This window comes from Calypte anna, chromosome 20 (assembly GCF_003957555.1).
Source record: "Calypte anna isolate BGI_N300 chromosome 20, bCalAnn1_v1.p, whole genome shotgun sequence".
Classification (NCBI taxonomy): domain Eukaryota; kingdom Metazoa; phylum Chordata; class Aves; order Apodiformes; family Trochilidae; genus Calypte; species Calypte anna.
Genome location: NC_044265.1, coordinates 7,804,159 through 7,823,225, shown reverse-complemented (window position 1 = coordinate 7,823,225; position 19,067 = coordinate 7,804,159). Strand labels below are relative to the sequence as shown.

The 19,067-nt window shown below is 47.5% G+C and overlaps 1 protein-coding gene across 1 annotated transcript in view; it reads left to right on the top strand.

Moving 5' to 3' along the window:
* The first annotated feature begins 9,173 nt into the window (after window positions 1-9,173).
* NFATC2 (nuclear factor of activated T cells 2) overlaps window positions 9,174-19,067 on the top strand; it is a 79,640-nt gene continuing 69,746 nt past the window's right edge. Inside the window, 3 exon segments of the mRNA XM_030463293.1 lie at window positions 9,174-9,585; window positions 17,639-18,237; window positions 18,239-18,666. Coding sequence (XP_030319153.1) covers window positions 9,441-9,585; window positions 17,639-18,237; window positions 18,239-18,666 — 1,172 coding nt within the window. The 5' untranslated portion in view covers window positions 9,174-9,440.

The following is a 19,067-nucleotide window of genomic DNA, read 5'->3' as shown; positions in this document are numbered from 1 at the left end:
GGGTCGATAGCAGCTGGTTGCATAACGGGCCCGTGGGGCTGGGGGAAGTATTTCCACCTCGGGTCGTCCAAAAATGACCAAGGGTAGGAAAGTGAGGTGCGCTGAGTTTCCCTGGCCTGCCTGCAGTTGCTAGCCTGCGGGACAACAAACTCGAGAAGCAGAAAGTTTGATTGTGATACCTCCTTCGAGTCGATTTTGGGACTGAGGGAGTGAAAAATGGAAATGTCGCGCGGGTGCCAGCCAGCCCTCCGTGCAGCTCCGGGCCAAGTCCCTCTGCAGTGACTCACTCCCCGCTGCTGCCCGGGGCTCCAGCTGACCCCGGCAGCCACCCCGGCTCCACATGTGCAGGGCGGCGTTTGGTGGGGTTATATACTAACACCGAGGGGCTGCAGAGCTATCACGGTCCCCGAAGAAGCATTTTATGCATGCAAATTCCTAGTCTTTTCTTGGAAAAAAAAATATATATATATAAGACCAGTTGCATGGTGGTACTGAGCCCAGCGCGATATTAATAGCCAGATGCTCGTTAACACGCTGGTGAAAACTATACGTTGTGAGACAGCACACAGTTCATGACATCTTTGTCTTTATTTTCCTGTTTTCTCTTGCTTTATTTTCCTGTTTATACATAGTACATGTAAACACACACGGGTTGTCTTGGTTTCGAAAGCTTCCTTGGCTATTTCATTTTTGCTGTGCTCCACGTGTATCAATGGAAATCCATGGGGTTGCTCCTCTTCTAAATGGAGCTAAAAATAGAAACAGAGAGAGGTCTGTGAATGCCACTAAACAAATTAACTGATTATTTCTTTTTCTTTTTGTCTTCTGTATGAAGAATTGAGCCAGTGGTAATTAGAAGCCAAAACCTGTGCCAGTAACAAGATGCGTATTTATAGGGTGCTGCCGAATTTAAAAGACATAACTATAAGCTGGGGACTTCAGTTTTCTGAATGATTTATTCAGAGGTAAAAGCAGCAGCAGCCCGAGCTTGTCTCTGCTGGGAAGAGGAAAACTCCTGCACAGAAGCCCCGTTGCTTTGAAAGGCTTTGCAGTGCCTGAAAGTTTTGTTTAAAAAGCACACACTGGGATTTTTAACATCATCCATATTTCTTTCTTTCTCGCTCTCTAACTTTCTGCTCAACAATTAAGTGCTTGTGCTGCAGACTGAGAAAGCCGCAGAGCTGCCTTGGCCCGGAGCTGGGAGACGTCATGGATTCCTGAGTGTGAAGTTTGCAGGAAAGCCCTCAGTTTGGGAGATGGAGTCGATCCAGGGGTTTCCATGGCACTGGGATAAACAGGAGGAAACAGTGAGGGAATCCCGTTATTTTACAGCATTCAAAGACTATAAACACTCGGAGCAGGGAAGGAAGTGGCCTTTCCCTCTCTAGTAACCCTCATCTCAGAGCAGAGAACTGACTTCACTTCAGGAACAAGCTCAGCCCAGTTCGGATCCCTCTTTGCACCTCCAAACACTTACGGAGGAGGCGAGCAAGAGGGGTTCCCTGTGTCTGGGCGGCACTGGTTGAACATGGTTTAAAGAAGATTATTTTTCTACTTTTTTTTTTTTTTTTTTTTTTTGCCTACTGTCGATTTTTTTTAATTTTTTTTTTTTTTTTTTTTTTTAATTCCTGATGCAGAGAGAAGCTGCCTGCAGGCTGGTACATTACCACCACATCATGAGGTCTATGGATCAAGGTAGGATATCTCTCTTGCGCTGTGTGTCTGTGTGCCCTTCTGTGCGCTGCCCTTGCCCTGGGGGCTCTGCAGGTCACTCCTCAGGCCAGGTGGTTTATCCTGCCGATTTTAGCTCGCTCGCAGGCAGCTCTTTGGGCTGGCAGGAAGGGTTTCATGGCGAGGTCCCTTGGGGAAGGGACTGGGCTGGTTTTAGGCTTGGTTTGAAGCGCTCCGCGAAGGCGATATAAATCTGTCTGGAGAAACCTCTTCTTAACTTCAGCCAGAAGGATTCTCCTCTTCCAAGCCATCACCCCAGGCGTCTCGCTGAGTAACCTCCCGGCCGCTTAACCCTTGCGCCGCCTGCCCAGGTCGGGGGCTCGGGCGGTCGCAGGCAGTTTCCGCGGCCCCGGCGGAGCTCACGGCAGCCCTGGGCTGGGGGCGGCGGCGGCGGCTCCGCGGCCGCACTGGCAACGGGGATGCCCGCGGATCCCGGCGGGTTTGGCAGCCCCCTGGGACGTGCGGGCGGGGACGAGCCGTGCCGGAGAGGGGGGAGGCTAGGGGGGCTCGGGGCGGCAGCTGCGGTGTGCCGGTGGAGGCAAGAGTTAAGCGCGGCGAGAGGAGGGAGGAGTTTGCTCCGCTGTCAGCGCTCGGTGCGCGCCCGATCCGCGCCTCCCGCCCGCGTGTCCGCTCCGACCCGAACCATCGCCCTCCTCCGCCGCGGCGTTCTACGCGCTGCCGCCCCGGCTCTACCGTGCTGCTGCCCAAGAGGGGCCGCAGCGTTCTCCGTCCCCACCCGTCGCGGGGAAGGAGGCTGTGGACCGTGCAGGAGGGCGCGGCGGAGGGAGCGGTCCGGAGTGGGGAAGGGGCTGCGAACGGGGCAGCGGCTGTGCACTGCTGGCACGGAACCGGGAGAAGGGGCATCTCTCCGGGCGATGTTAGCGGATGGGGAGGGGGTCTCCGGGCACAGCTGTGCCTGGGGCTTCCGGGTCCGCGTGGGCGCCGGCAGAGGATGCTTCGTGGGAGGGTTCCCCCTTTCCGCACGGCTCTTGCAAAGCACCCGTGGACCGGTGATTCCCGCTGCTCCCCCCGGGCCCTGCAGCCCCTCCCCAGGCTGTCTGCCCGTTCTCCCGGGGTGCTCGACGCTGCACCCCGCGGGCCGGGTGGGAAAAGCAGGTGAGGTGCCAGCAGTGCTGCCGGTCCGGGAGCAGAGTGGAGAGGGGGCGGGAGGTGGAGAAGGGAAGCGCTTTTCCATTCACTCGCTCCGTTTTAGATACCCCCCGCACCGCGTCCCCGCCGCCCGCCCCGGCTCCGCTGCTGACTCAGAATCGCCCCAGGCGCTCCTGGAGCCGGCGGAGGGGGTTTGCGGGCTGTGGGGGGGATGAGACGGGTATCGTAGGGCTTTATTTGAAGAGCCCTTCAGTAGAGGCTTTTTGTTTTCTTCTGCCGTCGTAAGTACCTGCCAAAACACACTCATTAACACGTACACCCAAAGGGGATCATCCGAGAGCTCCCATTCTCGGACAAGCCAATAGAAAGACTCCGAGTGGCTTTATACCGCCTTAGGATCAGGCCATTGCCCTGCTTCGTGTATCCTCAGCTTTCTCCAGACAAAACTCTCTCTCTCCTGAGCTCTTCAGCTGCTCTTAGTCACTCCCACAACACCGCCAAGTTATTTTGCTGCAGAGGGAGCAGGAAAGGGAAAGACAGGAAACTTCTTGCACTTCTCGGTGCTGACAAGGTCTCACTCTCACCTGCTGTAGAGTAGCAGCGTACCAAAGCGCAAGGCAGTGCTCGGACTGCCACTACCCCGGTTCCTAACATTGCTCTGCAGCTCTGCTTTCCCAAAGACTGCCTGTTCCCCAGAGCAAAATGAAAGGCACGGATTTTTTATTTTAATTTTTATTTTTTTCCCTAGATTAAACACTCGAGACCACAGTAGCCAAAAGAGCAATTGCATGACTCAGCCCAGAGATACTGCAGAAAGATTATGCTCCTGAGACCCTGCATATATTTTTTTTTCCCTTAGCCAAAATGCTTTCTCCTGCTGGTGGCGTAGGGCAATGGGAGCAGACCCTGGCAACAACTTTCCTTCGTGCCACTAAATCTGCTCCCATTCTGCAGAGAAAGAGCTTCATGAAATTGCTAGAGGCTGATAGCACATGGCACGTTTGGATCGGTTTCTGTCTTTATGAGGATTTCTGCACCCACAACAAAGTGCAAGAGTCTCATTAATGCAGGGTGTGTAAACAATGAAGTGTTAATAATTTTGGGCTCCAGCCTCCTTGTACGGTTAGAGCAGGCTCAGAATGGGGAATAAAGACTGCATAGCCTAATGCCCTGCTAGCGAAAAGATACTCCAGTGACTTTGCTCCCTGAGCTGTGCTTTTGCAAGTGTCAGCAAGACATTAGCCATGGCAGAGATTTTCACCAGGTGACCAAGAGTCCCTGTGTCATCTGGTCCCTCATCTTTGGCTGCTTCCTCTCTCCAGGTAGCTCCTTTCTCCCTGTAAGCCTGTGCTGCAGGACACAGTTTACACCAGCTAACAGCAAATGACTCCAGAGTCTTTCATATAGGGCAGGAATCACATTCACAGATGGGACACTGACATAATTGGAATGCTTTTTTATAACATTCCAATATTCTAACTGAATGTTTCATCATTCATTTTTTGGAAATAGCCAAGGATAATAATATCCCAGAACTTCTTTTCCACTACTGGCTTAATCTATTTTTTTAAACTATGATATGTGCATGGTTTTGGTCTGCACAGAACTTAATGGGAATATGGAGATAGGAGCATTTTTTCCATTGTCCTTTCTTGCCAAACCATTTTAAGCCTGAAATTGGGGGGTAGTATCTCTGACTCAAACTGACCCCAGAATTGAATAGTAGTATGTGTGCCTCTTAAATAAAGTATCAGAGTATTTCTCCTCTCTGTCTCTTTTTTTTCTTCTTCTTCTCTAATAGCACTCCCCACACTCCAGACCAACCAACCAGTCACTCACAGTCTGAGCTCATTTTTAAGAATTTGGATTAAGTCCATGTACAAGTTTGAGTTGCCTGTTAAATTTCTAATGTCTGCCACATATGCCATTAGAACACTGAGATTTTTAAGGCAGCATTGGTTCATATTTTCTTTGGGTTTTAGCTACTAGACAGATGTGTAGCATTTTTAATCCACTTTTCTTTACCTCTCGTTAAAAAAAAAAATAGGTAAATGTGAGACTATTGCAGTATTACAGATACAAATGTAAGTTACCTTTCATGTGGGCCATATAATAATTAGCACAGACACTGTATTTCTGAGAAGATAATCTGAAGCTTTCTTCAGCACAGAGCACCATTTGATCACTTGCATTAGTGAAGTTATTGGTACAGGGAATACAATGGGACAGTATAAGTAGAAAGTGAAAACAGTAAACGATAAATTACATCTGCAGTAAATTTAAACAGCAAGAAGTATGTTAAGTACTTCTTAAATCATAGTGTCTATTACACTAGAAACTACTTTTCTTAGTTTTGCTTTTGGATTCCTCATCCCCTAGTACCTAGGTAGGCCAGTATTCACATACTTTTAGAGTTTATTAAAGCAAAGCCCTGCCAAAGGCGAGCACTGATCCAACTATGTGGAAAAGGACTCCTTCAATCCTCCAATTCCCTGAAATGGCAGCACAATGCATTTCCAGTTATGCTCTCTGTAGAGGCTGCTGCAAGTATACGTGGCTGCAATTTTTGTTAATGCTGCCAAAGACAGAATTTTCTGAAGTTCTCAAAACACCTTTTTGGTTCATCAAAACAGCTTTAAAATAAATAAATAACAAACCCAAACAAAACAGTTAATGCTGACTCCCAGATCTCTAATATGGGTGCTGTTCACCCAAGCAGAGAATTGTCACCAGTGGCTGGGAGCTGTGGCAGTGTCGGCCTCCTGACAGTGGCAAAAGGAGAAATAAATGGAAAATCTTTGTAGAGAGGAAGTGTTTCTGATATGAAAAAGACTGAGGTTTAGGGAAAACAGCTAGTGTTTCTGGTCTTTGGACAGCAGATTCCAGCCTTTTACTCCAGCCCTGATGGAAAACAAGCATTGGGAAGTGTTTGTCACTTTGGGGTTTTTCCTTTGATTTGGAGTGGCTGGATGCTTTTTCTGAGTGTATGTACTGAGCTGAAGTGTCCATGGCCTATATAAATTTAGCATTTTTTCCTGCCTTTTCTTCATGTCTTTTTAAAATTCCTGACTATGGGTGGTATTTGTCAGTTGTGTAGCTCTAACAGCTAAACCATCAACAATTTTTAATGTTGTATTTTCATTGTTGTCTGCAGAGCATGTTTTGGGTATATTCAGCCCTTGGAGGCATCCAAAAACTACAGTTCTCATTTGAGCTGAATTCTGCAGCTGCTTGTACCTACTAATGGTTTCATGCACCTCTAATATTTAGGCTAGATCTGTATTTTGTGGATTTGCACCATTTTTGCTCAAAACAACCTACTGGTAGGTTCTGACACAGCAAACAGAGTACAGTGTTTTAACTCACACCTCTGTGCACTCAGAGCCTGTGGAAACTGTCTTGTCACCCTAATTCCTTGCCAGTGTCAAAATTTATGACTACGTGTATTAGTGGTGAAACTATTTTGAATGACATGGTCACTTTAGAGAGCAAAAGATACATTTCCCGTTTGTGGAATAATACTAATTGTAGAAGTAGATGAGGATAAATTTGAAACTTCATATGCTTAGTGGATTGTTGGCAAGCCAGGAAATATAGGCTAATGTATCAGATAAAGATTTAGCAGAAGTTGGGGTAATTTCCCCATGCTCTCCTGCCAATCCCCTATATCTTACTTAAAAAGGCCAGTGTTAGTGTTCATGTCTTTTCTTTTTATGGCTAGTACAAGTGATGCTATCCAATTGTGCTCCATGTGTTGCTAGCTGCAAGGATGACAGCTCTGTTTAGTGCTAAGCCAAGATCAACAAGTATTATTTGGGTTTTCTAATGAATTTTAAGCAGAAGGTCCAATGGTAAAAGGCTAGCATTCCAGCAAACAGTAAGCATTGTTTTAGAATAGATATATAAATAGACCAATTTAATATATGTTTTCTTCATGTTTAAACAACTCAGAATTGATCAAGCCCTCAGAGAGAGCAGCACATGTTTCCTGGTGGCCAACAGCCTCTGTTCCCTATGCACGTTCCTGAGGGTAAGAGCTCAACCCCATCTGCAGCTTTCTGGGGTGGCCTCATTTCTGACTGCTGGTAGCCAAGACCACTAATCACTGGCTTCCCTGTCTGTGCCCAGCAGCAGCAGAGCCTCTGGAGAACCAGACACTACAAAACTACAGAGAACCAGTGCCTGGGGTAGTACTAAGAACTGCTGCAGCAGATGAGGTAGATTTTAACTGTGGTCTCCAGCTCAACCACAGAGTAAGCACTGGATCCTTTTCAAAATGGGCTCCAGCAGTCCCTCCACTGAGCAAGGAGCCACATTGGGTCAGGCAGCAGCATAGTGTCGTACCAGAGGAAACAGATACAGCCTGTGCCCTTGTCACAGCACTTACACACGTGTGTGCACATGCACATGTGCTGACTCTTGTGGAAATTCAGCAAAGCACCATTTCTGGTTGTTTTGGCAATGCGTGCAGGAGAAAGTTCAGATAGGTTAGTCCAAGGAAGCTATTGTGTTACTATGTATATTATGCATTAATGAGAAAAAATATTGTCCTTTTAGTCTCTGCTGAGTTAAAGTATGGCATTGACTGCAGGGAAATCACTCATTAATCTAGTGACTGCGAATATGGAATAATGGCTTTTCCTTCTGCATTTAAATTACACTTTGACAGGAAATATATCTAGAGAATATACCAGTAGGGTTGCTGGTATTTCCAGCTACCCATCTCCTTCTGTAAATACTTTAGTAAAAAGCCTGGCACATCCCATCTGCAGGATCACCTGTCCTTTTTGCAGCTCTGGTCCCTCCTATCCCTTGGCACTTTCCAGGAACAAAAATAATGTCATAAAGGCCTAGCTCCAGGCTGATTGTTCCCCCTCCTGCCTTCGTGCAGTCACAACAGCAGTTTTTTTGCCCATCCCCTTGCTCCCCGTTCTCACCCGAGGGCGCTGTGCAGTGTTCCTGCTCGCCGTTAGGTGCCTCCAGCGCCTCCCGGTCCCTGCTTTGGGGTGAGGGGACTGGTGCAGCGCTTGCTGCTGGGGTTCTTCAGCAGCTCCGTGTAGAAACTCATTTCAAAGCACAGGGAAAGTCCAACTTCTTGCGGTCTGGACTGGCAAAGGATGGAGCAAAAGGGTGTGATGAGAAGTTTGTTATTGGTTGGCTGGCCACATCAATGATAAAAGTGACAGGGTATAAGCCTAAATGTAGAGATTCTGGCTCGTGTGCTATGAAATGGACCTTCTGTGACTATAGGATAGTAACTTAGGGTCAGATTTGTAATTTAGTTAATTCTGTTATACTAACAAGCTTAAGAAATGAAAACAAGTTGAAGTAAGCACCAAAATACTTCTTAAATGATCTTGGTCCTTCTGCCTTTGCCTCCCTTCACTGTCTGCAGACTAAGAGCATTTTTCAAACTCACAGACCCAGTGACAGCCATCACCACTAATAAAGGGGACCATACAGACAGTAAGCAGGGGAACAGTCTTCTGACCAGATGTACTAAATACATGAATTTAGTATCTCCAGTTACCCATGAGTGAAGTCATTGCTTGTTGTAGCAGCCATCAGAGGGGTAGAAGGCTGTGAGGATGCAGCAGTTATGTGAAGGACCTTGGGAAGGTGCTGATGAATAGAATCAATGTGGTGAATGTGGCCGAGGGTACTTAGGGAAGCTGAGAGCCTGGAAGCAGGGAAGGTGGCAAGAGCCCATTCTGTGAAACACTTTGAGTGAGGGAGGAGGAGAACAGAGGCCTTGTCCATGATGGACTTGTCATTTCCAAAGGTGGTCCAGTTAAGAGGGGTTAGCCTGTGATGGCAGAATGAGATGCCTGCTGCTGCCTTACCAGCAGTTTGTGAAGGGAAGCAGGAGCAGGGGACACATGGACCCTGGAAAAGGTAAGGGCAGCACCTGGGCTGCCTTAAGCTGCTGGAGATCTTGGAAACCTCAACAGAACGGGGCCCGATTGCTGGAGAGGAGGAGGTTGTGTGCAACTCTTGCTCAAGTTAGGGTAACAGGGTAGGGTTGCCTCACCAAATGGGGGCTGAGTGGGGTCTCTGGAGACGCCCATCCCTGTGCAAGTCTATTGCTTTTCTTGCAGCCCTGCTTCTCCTTTGTCCATTCCACCTCCACAGCCCCACTCCTCTGCTCTCCCACCCCGACCCCTGCAGACATCCTCACCCTGGACGCCCCCAGCCCCGGGGGCTACGGTCCCACCGCGGGGCCGGTGCGTCCTGGGCCGGGCCGGGCTCCTCCTCCCCGGGGGCGGCCCCGGCGGCAGGTGACAGTGGCTGCTCGGAGCAGGAAGCTGCCACCGCTCGTCGCGTCTGTCCCCCTCGTGTGCCGCCGCTGGGGCTCGCCACCCGCACCCCTCCCCCGCCGTCGGGGCAGCCGCGCCCTCCTCAGCGACCCCCGAGAGATCTTTTTGCTTGTTTTCCCCTCTTGTTTTCTTCCTTCTAACTCCTCTCCACTTGCACTTGGAAGGATACCGACAGGTTTCGCGGCGGTTCTCGCACTTCGGGCTCCTCTCGGTAGCTGTCCGGCCCCGGGCGAGCCTCCCCTCCTCTCCCGCCTCGCCGCTGCCGGGCGGGCTCTGGCCGTGATGGACGCCGCCGCCCAAGCTCCGGAGCCCGACCCGCAGGAGGGGGGCCCCGGGCATGGCTCCGGCCCGGCCCGGGAAGGCAGTCCGCAGGAGGAGTTTGACTTCTCCATTCTCTTCGACTACGACTACCTGAAGCCGATCGAAGGTTGGTGAGGAGCCGCCGCAGAGTAGACGGGGCCGCTCCTCGACGGGGCCGCCTCTGTCCGACCGAGCGGCTCCGGGGGCCGGGCCGGGCGCTGCCTGAGCCCTTGGCAGCCCCTCAGAGAGCGGTAGAGACTTGGGGTGCTGCCAAGCCCATGCCCTGCCCTAGGCCAGCCCCTGGCAGGGGCTACGTACCCGGTCGGCCCGCCCGGGAACGGCGAGGCGAGGGATGCTGAGCCGTGCGCTGCTGTGCAGGCTGAGCCCAGCGCTGGGCTTTCGGGTTTTGTGGGGCTGCTTTAGCCAGCAGGGGCTTGCGAACCGTCACTGTAACAGGCAGAAAGTGGCCTGGTCCCCACCTGGTGATGGAGAACCTGAAATTGACCGTGGGAGCTTCCTTTCATCCCTCAAAGTTGTATGCGGTGGTGTCAGAGTGCATCTGTGAAAAACAAAGCAGATGAGCTCAGCTCAGCTGGTCTCCTTGGGACCATAACCATGATGGTAGAGGGTGTTGTGGAACTCATAAAGGCAGCTTGAGCACTGGGTCTAGGAGCCCTAAGGTGTTAGTTACCTGAGAAGAGTCTGACCAACCTGCTTGGGTGGCAGAAGGTGGGGAGATCCATTTGCCAGTTTGGGTCCAAACATCGTAAGCTTAATTTAAATTTAAAAAAGAAAAGATCAACAGTTTATGCTCCTGCTTCTCTGAGTTTATTCAAGTTTGTGATACTAAAAGCATTTTAACAAGTGTTCCCTGACTTTCTAAATCAGTTGATGATACTAAAATCAGTACTTCCTATCGCATCAAATACAGATTTGTGTAAACCAGACAAAGCCAAAAGAGACAGGACCCAGAGGAAAGAATTGCTGGGATATTGTTTCTAGGACACATTTGTTTTGACTCTGTACAGTTGAGAGGTGGCATTTCTCTGGAGTATTTGAAGAAAAAGATGTTATATTCCTAATGAACACTGCAGGAGAAGATCTGTTAGGCCTGAATCGTGGTATCATTAGGAAAATGATACCTCCTTGCTGAGTTTTATTCTTTGTATACTTTTAAAAATATACAGCAGCATCAAAGTTGTGTGTAGATGGTTAATGTCATCAAATATACAAAGCTGAATTTTATTTCAAGGTATAAGGTAGATCAAACTATGCTTAAGTAAATCTACAATGGGAAGAAGTCAGTGATTTTAATGAAAATACATCAAATCTCAGTGAAGACTTCAGATGCTCTTTTTCACCTCTGTATAGTAGAGTACTGCTGTGAAGGCTTAGGTGGGAAGTTGCATAGAATATAATAGTACGTAGGTGGGGGGTAGAAAGTGTAATCTTCTAACCACATAAATGCAGAGCAGTGTATGCTTGTAGTAGAAGTCACTTCCTTCTTCAGCCTGCTTTCTCCACATTTGGATGACTGGAAACCATAATTAGTAGTAATTTTGTTTGTTCCAAAGATGGAAATCATTAGCATAAAAAAAAAAAATCACAACCATATATACTAGCACTGTAATCTGGAGAACATTCTCCTTTGCTTTGAAAAAGCACCAGCTCGAGTCTGTAAGCAATCCAGTATATATCCGTGACCTTTAATGTACTCAAGATTAAAGCATGTTTACACGAGAACAGAAAATGCTCAAATTTTGAGAAAAGGCGTTATCCACATGCTGGTAGTAAATGATGCTCGTTGTTCATGTGCAATTCTGGCCTCATCTGAACTGCAGTTGGGCAAACAAGTCCTTTTCAGTGGAGGATTCAAAATGGAACGAAAATCATAGGAGTGTCTGTGGATCCCAGCACTTCAGTCTGGTTCCTACATTCAAAGTGTGTTTGAAAGAGGCTCAGGTTTCCTCAGTGTGGCCTGCTCCACCCACTGCTCACGACAAGTCTTGTAATAACAAAGTCTGTAAACATGCTAAAGTGTTTAAAAAAAAAAAAAAAAAAAAAAAAAAAAAAAAAAAATTGTAAATTTGGGGTCCTAGTAATGGATTTGGTTGAAAGGTTATTTCTGATAAATACTTCTTTAAAAGTTTGGGAGTTGACAGTATTCACCTAAGTTTGCATTTCAAAAGTAGGATCTATATCACAAGTTGTTGCCATGGAAATGCCAGAAATATACTTACTGAAAGCAGTTGGCATTCAGTAGTGCTTATGTGTGCCTGAGACAACAGGAACATGGACTGCTATAAAAGCAATAGGGGAAAAAGGGTAAATAAAAATTTTACTGTCAATATTATTAATATTAGATATTCCTCTCTAAGCCAAACATTTCCATAAGCCAGAGTGCTGTCCAAAATGCCATTTTCCATGTGTCTTTTACTTTATTTGCCAGACTTCAGTTAGCTATCTTCTCAGCATTTGCCAACTAGAAACATCCAAAGATGTTTCTGACAGAAATTCAATGAGCACTTGACCTAGCTCCTACAAACAGGAATCCCAGATGAGTGAATGCTGATGACTGCTCTGTGTATTATTCCATAATATCTGCTGTTGGCCACAGTGAGAGACATAATATTGAAAAGCAAGGCAGCAGCTCACTTCAGGTATTTTTTTCTTCTGTGTTTACTCTGTGTTGATCCACGGACAGGTGAAGCTGGCACGTAATTTTTAATATTTGAGGTTAACCCTTCTGAGGACTGATCCTTTGGGTGGTGTTTTGAAACTGAAAATCCAAACAAAGCCCATCTTTAAATAAGATTCCAGACAAATTCCTGCGCTAAGACAACTGCTAAGAATGCAAATTGCAAAAAGTATTTTCTTATAGACTCAAGACTTTGCTGTAAATCAGCAGACTCTTACATTGCACCTGGTGATAGAAATGTACAAGATCTTTGTATGTATAATATGGAGAGGGGAAGAAGGGAGCATCTATAAATACTAATATTCCTCTAAATGCTTGTTTGTATGTAGATGGGCTTCCAGGGATGTTGCCACGTCTTGTAGGTGTCAAGCCCTGAATAATTTGCCTTGTTCCTTCTTTTTCTTCCCAATACAAAGCTATTAAAAGGGAAAACAAACCAAAACAAAAAAACCAAACCAAACAGCAAACTAAACAGCCACGCTTGCAGCTCAGTCCTGGTGGCTGGCTCAGAAACACAGGAGGCAGTGTTCAGAGGCAGCAAATATGCAGATGTAACAGAGGATACCAGATTTCACTCAGGAAACCAACTTTCACTTTGAGCTTCCAAGCAGCTCGTGTAAATAACAGACCACTCAGCTTCTGAAAAATCCCCAAAAGCTCAGGACTGGCCCCTTCAAATGACAATAAGCAAATTAATTTTAAAAACCTGGACTCTTTTACTTATGCAAATAAGGAACTCCATTGAAATCCAGGAGTTGCCCTGCAGCAAAAGGTTGGGAGGTCAAAACTGAACCTCTGCCCTGCCCCACACGCGGCTATCTTCAGCTTTCCCTAGATGATGATTTGTGTAAACCCATCCTGGAACGCCGTTGCCGGGGTGATCTGTTATTCCCTAATTTCATGCTAATTGGCAAGGTCACATTTGGCTGACTGAATGGCTTTGAAGTTCCTGCCTTGTTTAAAAACCAGCGGAGGGTGGGCTTTTGCAAAGCCACGTGTGCACTCACTGGGCTGTGTCCTGGCCAGCTTGGGAGCTTTCTGGAGGCCAGCAGGACCCGCTGTTGGGTTTTTTCTGTCTCTCAGATGTGTGTGAAAAGGAGTTGTTTAAATCCAGGGTTAAGTCCTTTTGACACTTAAATCTCTTGATCTTTTTCAACCTGTGTTTTAGCTAGAAAGCTGATCAGTACAGAGGGCAGGCTGGAAGGTCTTCCCCACCTGAGGAAGCTGCAGGTCTGGGTTGGGGGAGCTGCCTGCAAGGGTTCAGGAGTTTGTCCCTAGGAGTTGCTTTGGCATTTGTTTACAATCTGGTAGGACACAGAGCCCTGCTTCCCCAGCCTGGGAAAAGGTGAGATGGTCTTGTGAAGTAGTAACTGGGTAAAGGTTAGAGAAGAAGGAGGGGAATAAGAGCTGGTAGCCTGGAGGCTGTTTGGATGGGATCTAAGGGATCTTTGAGGTAGGACTTCTCTAGTTGTGAGCATTGGGTGATGCAGGGGAGTAGGTTGGTTGCTGACTGTTAAGCTGACAGAGAACCTGAGGAGGTGCCAGCGTTGTTTGGGCGTGAAGCGTGCTTTCTTTTAACCCCTTTGAAACAAGAAGGATTTCTTGGGACTGAATCAGAGGATGATTCAGCAGTGAAAGCTCGGGCTGGGAAATGCCCGAGTGAAAGGAGATGGGGAAGCAGCTCTGTAACTGCACATGCTGAGCAGGCCAGGGGAGCTGTGCTGAAGCTGCTGTGCTGGCTGAGATGTTAATCAGAAAAGCAGTGGAGAGGACAGTCCTTTGCAGGAGTATTTCAGTCTATGTTCTACGATACAGAGACAGATGACAGGTGGTGCAAACCTTGGGTGCAAAGCTGTACCTCTGGGGCATCTGCTCAAAGGTTTCAGAGCTGCTTCAGTTCTTGAAAAAGACTTTATGTAGGCTCATCTGTCACATAATAATTCTCTTGTAAAAGGGTGCAGTGGCCTCTCATTTCCTTGAGGGGCCAAGCTGGTGGGTGGCAAGGCTGGTCCCTGCTATTTCCAGTGTCGCAGAGGGCCAGCAGTGTGAGCTCTGCTGTCCTCTGCTCCTGCCAACACAACCAAGCTCACCTTGGTAGCTCAGGAAGAAGCATGGGTATTGCTGGAGCCATTCCCATGCCCTGGGATGCTCCATGCTCCTGCAGATGTAGAGAGAAAGCAGCTGGGCTGCTGGGGAGCAATCTCTTCCCGTCCCCTGCTGCCCCTCTCAAAGGCAGGAGCTCGGCATTGTTTACAAAACCAGGCTCCTGTGATGCTCGCTTGGAGAAGCAGGGATGTTGGCACTGGTCTGTCCCTTCCTCAAGCAGATTCCAAACCCCAGCCTGCCTTAGCCAAGTTGGCAGGCAGTGGGGTAGCCAGCCAGTCCCCTCCTACTGAAACAAAAGCAGAATGTCCCCTGATCTCGATGGAAGAGCCGTTTACTTTCGGAGATCAGCACTGGCTGCTTAACCCAACCAGCCCTTCCCCCCTTTCTCCCCAGTGAGGTCAGAGCCTTGCGTGGTAGCATCACCGGCATTTCCATGGCGACAGACCGTGACGTCACAGGCGTGGGCAATAGCACCGGGACAGTGATTTCATTGTAACTGAAATTATGCAAGGCTGGGACTTGGTCAGGAGATCTCCCCAAACCTCCCCCCCAAAGCCCGGGTCCTGACGAAGCCGCTGCAATGAGTCAGGGCCGGCAGCCGCTCCCCTGCCCGAGACGCAGCCTCAGCCCCTGAGCATCAGCCCGGCGGTTCCCCAGGCACTCTGCAAACCAGCCAAAGCTTTAGTGTCTGCAGTCTTGCCCACATTCCTGTCCTGCTGCCTGCTTTATTGATGATTTGCCATGGGGGGTGGCGGGGTGGGAAGAACTAAATATTTTTGCTCTACAGAAGTTTGTGGGTGTTGTCTGCTTGGCAAAGGGCGCCTGCCTTGCTTGCTCCTGCGAGCACTGGGTGAGCAATCCCGGCTTGCTCGGCCCCCAGAGCCGTGCAGAGGAGTGCTCAGCCCCAGTGTGCTGGGGAGGGAAGGGCATGCTGCAGCTTGTTGTGCCTGAACACTGTTAATATCTGGAACACGGATGCCCTTAGAGGGCAAGGTGAAAGTGCTCATTTAAGACAGTATTGTAAGGAAAAGCAAAAAAAGTTTAGGTTATGTAAAGTCAATTTTTAATAGACAGAAAATGTGGGTGGTGGTGAGTGTTTGTTATTCAGAAGACTTAAAAAATTAGCCTGCACATACAAATACGCGTTTGCTTTTCACATACTCCTCAAGACCAGTCTACACACACTACCTTTGCTGCTCACGGTGTTGTGAGGAGTTGCAATGTTTTACATGCTGTCTCTCTGGCACAGACATGCAGTTTAATTTGTATGGTGGGGGCAGGTCTCACTGCAAGGTTGTTGAATGGGGGAACTGGAATACTCTCCTGTTCCTTGATGTGAAGGTGTTTGGCCTGGAGAGCTTTTCTGTGCTTGTTGGTTGCAATACGAATCCTGCCTCAAGTGCTGGTGGTACTGATTTTGCTGCCTTGCATCAGCTTCAATCAGAGTAGTTCTTCTGAAAGTGGTAGGAGTGATGTGTTATGTGACTGTAGAGGGTGTGTTGCTCTATTGAGTCCAAAGGAATGATGACTTTTCCTCAAAGTGAATCGCAGCATCAGTATCCAGGCTTGATGTGTCAGAGTCTGAGTGATGTGTGTGCCATGCTAACCCTGTGAATGCCAAAGCTCTGAGATCAACAATACTGAAAATGTGTTTGGCTCAAAATTCAAGTACTCCTTGCTATTTCCCCCATCCCCAAAAGAGCTATGTGCTGGGATTAAAAGCCAAAGGGAACCTTAAGAAATCTGCAAGCTGGGCTCTCCCAGTTGTCTCCCACCCTGTCACATAGACATTCTGTGTGTTGGTTTGGTTGGTTGGCTGGTGGGGTTTCCCACTAAACATGAAGGCTCAGCATTTTTTCCTTTCACCGAGTTTTCTCCAGGTTGTGTGAAACATTGAGCAGAAAAGGTAGTAAAAAACTAGTTAGAAAATTTTGCTTTCATGCTAAGAAGTGTTTTAAAACTGAAAACAAACAGAAACCCTCTGCAATTAAATCACAGTCTCTCTATGTGCAAGTTTCACAACAGTCTTTTTCTGCTTTTGCAGAAAACTCAGCTCCAACTTGGCTTAATGTGCATTCTTATTTGCTCATGGGAAATGCTGACTTATGTACTGTAGGAATTAGAGAAAATGCTCAAACAGTTATTTAAATATTTAAATGAAATCCTCTTCACCTACAACATACACTGATCTGTACTTAGGGGTGAGCAGCTAGTGCAAATTAATCTTAAGCTGTGGAGCCGTTTCAGGTGTTTCCTGCTGGTTACAGTGAAATCTTTATGAATATGTAAAAATCCTGATAATGTTATGCATGCTTTTGTGTCATGACAAATAGTATTTGGCCCTCAGGCTGGGGAAGCTACAGGAGCTGATGTACACTGAGGGGTCTGCCCTGTTCTCTCAGATGCTGCTGGTATTAAGCCCATGATGGGGTACAGGAATGAAAGCAGACCTGGGCTTGGGGTGGGAATTTTGTTGCCTAGAAGCATCACTGCACTCTGCCAACCTGGGCATAATTTGTGAGACTGAGAATCTCAGAAAATTGAGGAATTTTTTCGACCATGAGAGAAGATTGCACTGAACATTTGCCTGTTATTGTGTATTTTCTAATACCTCTCAGGCCAAAACATTCCTTGAGCTGAAGCTGGAAAAGTGATTGCCTGTAACTGTGGGGCTGGATCCTTTCTATCTATCTTTTCTAAGAAATATTAATTAATATGCTTGATCATGTGGTGCTTTCTCATGTGAAACCTACCATCCAAACTTTTTGACATGATATGGAGCCAAACAAATCATCACACAGTATGGACTCTTTAATTTAAGATCTTGAGCTCAGCTTTGGTTTCATGAAGCCTTTTCCAGCTGGGCTTCTTGGCTGTGTGAGAAAGGTTTTTCTCCCTTCACCAAAAGATGTTCCTCAACCTTTTGGTTTTACATAGACCTATTTGGGAGTGTTTTTATGATGTGATGTTCTCTGTCCAGTTCCAAGGTGACCAAAGTCACAACACCCGAGCTGGCGCTAAGGGGTTTGTCTGGCAGCAGGAGTGGGAAGGCCAGCACTGCACTGGGCAGAGATGTGGTGCTGACCCTTCCAGGTGATCCCTCTAGCTCAGGGCTCAGGTAGCTGGAGCCCAGACAGGTGGTGTGGAGGTGTTTGCAGTGCTTCTGTCTGTGCTGCATCTGCTCTGAGCACTTGAGCTTCCCTGGCTGTTAATCCAGTACTTTTCACAAGCATTAATTGTAGTTAAAAAGAACTAAACAAATACGTACCTAATATCAGATCACAACCAGTTTATAAATATGCATTTTTTTTTAATCCATGATTGCTCAGCTTCTGTAACAATATTTATAGTCTTAAAGAGACCCTTCTTTTTCCAGAAGAACCGACTCCACATAAAACCAACAGCCCACCTTCTGGAGTTACATACGCTCATGATGTCTTGGACTGTGGCCTCAAGCCATGCCCCCTGCCTTTTTCTAACCTTTCTGCAGATTCCATGGGCAGATATGGACAGCCAGATAGCATAGGGACAACACCTACACACCCTGCCAACACTGCAGGGGCCTCTGCTCCAAGCCCTAGGATTGAAATTACTCCATATCATGAACTGATTCATTCAGGGGGTCCCTTCCGCAGCAGAGACACAGATGTTCTTTTGGTAGAACATCAGTCAAACTCAGCTACCACTAGCCCAAGGGTTACCTTGCCTGTCCCTGGCTTTGAGGGCTACAGAGAACCACTGTGTTTGAGCCCAGCTAGTAGCGGCTCCTCTGCAAGTTTCATTTCAGAGACAAATGTATCTCCTTGCACATCACCATGTGTTTCACCAAATAATGGTCCTAGTGATGACCTTTGTCCACAGTTTCAAAACATCCATACTCATTATTCTCCTAGAACCTCTCCAATAATGTCACCACGAACAAGCATCACGGAGGAAACCTGCTTGGGACGACATTCACCATCACCCTGTCCCAAACTCAAGGTCTTCATCGCCAGGTGCAAAACGGAGGTACTCTTGCACTGAGTTCTACAGCACTCAGCTGCCTTCCACTTCTCCACGACAGTCAAGGACCCCCTCTCCACAATCCTCTCCCTGCATCCACTTGAGAGAAGACAACTCTTCAGTTACTTACACGCAGTTGCCCAACGCTTCTCTTTCCATGGATGCTATGAGCAGCCTTCCGACGGATCCTTCCTGTGGTGTTCCCACAAAAATTTGGAAAACCAGCCCTGATCCTTCATCAATGCCTTCCCACAAAAACAGCATTCCATGTCACGTCTTTCAGACTGTGGACTTCCACGGGTCTTGCGAGCAGGAGGACAGAAGAAACTCAGCCCCAGAATCAATTTTGTTGGTACCTCCATCCTGGACAAAACAACTGGTGCCTGCAATTCCTATCTGCAGGTATGTAATGCTTCTTGTGCTTGTGCATTTCTTGTGGTGTTTTGTCCTCTGTTGTGCACAGTGATCCCTAGGGAGCATTTCCTTGGGCAGCTCCTGCTGCAGACCAGAGCTAAGGGACAGCATTGGTTAATGGCAGCCCAACCCATTATGATTCCAAGAGATGAAAAAAATCTGGGTTTGGAAGAAACATCATCAAAGTGGTTCATTGATAGATAGCCACAGCATACAACAAATTCAAATTTTTGAACTATTTGTCTTTAAAAAGCAGATTGCAGACAGCCTTTGACAGAGGCTGAACAGTCTAGTTTCGTCCTACCGCTTTTAAAATGGTTGATTGCTTTTCTAAATTCAGAGAATATCTTCTCGCTTGCAAATTTCTATCAGGGATGAAAATACTTTAA